We start from the raw sequence: 2,899 nt of genomic DNA on the forward strand, positions 1-2,899 counted from the left end.
ATATATATATATATATATATATATATATATATATATACAGTGGACTGTTTATACCAAAATGTTAGCCTGCTCATCAGAATGTGTGCACTATCATGATAGATCCCATGGTGGACATGTACCTTGTAAGAGAACAGTAATTAAGGTACTCATCTATTTGAATTAAAACGGTGCTGTGCATATCAACAAGTACATGCCTTCATTTATGTGTTTCAAAGACAGTATTCCACTATGATTATAGTATAATGATTGAAGTCTGTCAAAGAAAAGAACTAACTACTCTATATTAAAAAAAAAACACTATCTGATATTTGCTTTTCTGTCTCTCTAGTTTACATACTTCTGCCACACTCAACACTATGCTGCTTGTAGTCTTGTGATACATGGCCTTGTAACTTATGTGTTCAGCATAAGTAGCTGAGAATCAGTAAACTATAGATTAACCTGCTGGATTTCTCTATGAGGACCAAATGCTTGGAGAGGATGAGGATTCTGTTCCCATCTATTTTTCATTTGTGGGGAAAATAAATAAGCATACAACTAATTGTTAAATGGAAGAAGCATTTCATATATTCGCAGCTCATGACTTATGAGTTAACATCTTACTACAGGTTTTGTCTTTGCCTGTGGCTTAAACATGATCAACTCAGTCTTGCTGGTAAATAATTAAGCTCACGCTCATGCTAGATTAATATCCTGTCCATAAGAAGCTTCATTTCCTTCATGCTTAATGTCGCAGAAATCATAATTAAACATGTTCCCCTCCAAGTAAACACTGGGTAATTATAAAAGGACGAATTTGATTTAATGGAGATAAATATGTAACCCACAGTTACCCTTAGAAGCCAATTACATGGAAAGAAGGTTTGGGTTAGAGATTTTTAGTGATTAAGCTAGTTGGATTTTGAGCATGAACATTGCATATTGGCAAAGTATTTAAAAATTCTAGAAGCTGAAACAATGGTCTTTAGTTCAAGTCTAATTAGAGATATATTTGCATGTGGATTTACAAAACACTTCATTTCACACTTCTCCAGTCCACTCAGCTGAAAATAAGTTCCAGCAAAAGCTCACAAGTTAACTCTACAATAGACTGGCTTCTTGTCCAGGGAGGAGTGTTGTAATCTCAGTTGATTTTATGCTATGGAAACTGTGTGGTAAGAAATTTGGTTCTACAGTTTGTTTATTTATTTATTTATTTTGTATATGCAGTGATAGATAGATAGGTACAATTAAGAAACTCACTTCTCAATCAGATAGCTTCAGTCCCTGAGTGACACCTTTAGCAAGTGTCTTCTTTACCTCCTGGCCAACCAATACATTGTAAAGAAACTTGGTAGATGAAAAGACAAAGAAACACCCATTGTGTGTGTGTGTGTGTATTTATATTTGAGTGCATGCATTTATGGGAATGTGTACAAAAACTATGCTGAGCTAGGCTACAGATGGTAACTACAAACAGTGACATTGTTTGCAGTTTGCCTGCAACAGGTGACATTTGTTGGTATTCCTTATCAATACATTGTTTGCTAGCTTTGCACTTCAGATTCCTCTGGAATAAAAAATCCTTTACTTGAAAAACAGATATTGGTTGGTGAAAGGAAGTGCATCCAGTGGTTAAAATCCTACTTCAGTTTCCTACTGCTTAAGCCATACTAGCTTGGAATAATAATTAAATATTTTTTGAGGGATGGAGCTGTTACTTTGGACATTCTTCTAATATTATAAACTAGATATTTCATGATTGTAAGTGGATGGTTAGAATTTCTTTTTTCTTTATTGCCCACAAGAGGCTAAACATAGAGGGGACAAACAAGGACAGACAAACGGACTAAGTCGATTACATCGACCCCAGTGCGTAACTGGTACTTAATTTATCGACCCTGAAAGGATGAAAGGCAAAGTCAACCTCAGCGGAATTTGAATTCAGAACGTAACGGCAGATGAAATACCGTTAAGCATTTCGCCCGGCATGCTAACATTTCTGCCAGCTCGCCGCCTTGGTTAGAATTTCTGTTAATATACAATTGATTTTCTTTTGACTTTTTATAAGGATAATACATTTATCACAAATTAGGTTATCTGAAAAATGATAGTACTTACATAATGGTCATTTTAAAAATAGATTTGATTGATGCACCTGCAGAAATAACAGTGTTTCGTCCATCTTTACATTCTGAGTTCAAATGATGTCAAGGTCAACTTTGCCTTTCATCCTTTCAGGGTCAATAAAATAAGCCCCAGTCGAGCACTGGGGTTGATGTAATCCCTACTCCTGAACTTTCTGGCCTTGTGCTAAAATTTGAAACCAATTTTTTTTTTTTTTTTCGTTGCAGTTAATGGGAATAGATATTGATCCAATATATGGTGGCACTGGCTCATCATTCTTTGTTGCTAACCTGGTGATAGAAGAACTGGCTAAAGTTGATCCAGCAGTTAGTGCTATGGTGGATGTACACAACACGGTTGTCAATGCTGTATTTCGAAGTCATGCTTCCCCAGCTCACAAAGAAAAGTACTTGCCTCGATTGACAAGTGATACGGTCTGTTTGCGTTTTTCTTTTTATCTTTTACTTGTTTCAGTCTTTGGATTATAATTATGTTGGAGCATGACCAAGGAAAGTTTTAATCAAATAAATCAATCCCAGCACTTATTTTTCAGCCTGGTACTTAGTCCATCAGTTTCTTTTTACTGAAATACTGTGTTATGGGGACAAAACAAACACCGATCGTCAAGTGGTGGTAGGGGACAAACTTGCATGCACACACACACACACACACACACACACATATATACACACACACACACACACACACACACACACACAGCTGTAGAAATGAGTTGCAACATCACTGGTGTCAAGCTGTATTGGCCTTTGCCTTTCCGTTGGATAACATCAGT

The 2,899-nt window shown here is 36.2% G+C and overlaps 2 protein-coding genes across 2 annotated transcripts in view; both read left to right on the plus strand.

The window, feature by feature from the left end:
* The window catches only part of LOC106881664 (uncharacterized), a 10,033-nt gene extending 9,366 nt beyond the window's left edge, over positions 1-667 (plus strand). Inside the window, exon 3 of the mRNA XM_052973029.1 lies at positions 609-667. Within this exon, the coding sequence (XP_052828989.1) occupies positions 609-667 (59 nt within the window). The remainder of the gene's footprint in view (positions 1-608) is intronic.
* A 1,650-nt stretch (positions 668-2,317) lies between these two features.
* The window catches only part of LOC106881672 (short/branched chain specific acyl-CoA dehydrogenase, mitochondrial), a 16,030-nt gene continuing 15,448 nt past the window's right edge, over positions 2,318-2,899 (plus strand). The window contains exon 1 of the mRNA XM_014932138.2: positions 2,318-2,540. Within this exon, the coding sequence (XP_014787624.1) occupies positions 2,337-2,540 (204 nt within the window). The 5' untranslated portion in view covers positions 2,318-2,336. The remainder of the gene's footprint in view (positions 2,541-2,899) is intronic.

The sequence above is a fragment of the Octopus bimaculoides genome, chromosome 14, assembly GCF_001194135.2.
Source record: "Octopus bimaculoides isolate UCB-OBI-ISO-001 chromosome 14, ASM119413v2, whole genome shotgun sequence".
Lineage (NCBI taxonomy): Eukaryota > Metazoa > Mollusca > Cephalopoda > Octopoda > Octopodidae > Octopus > Octopus bimaculoides.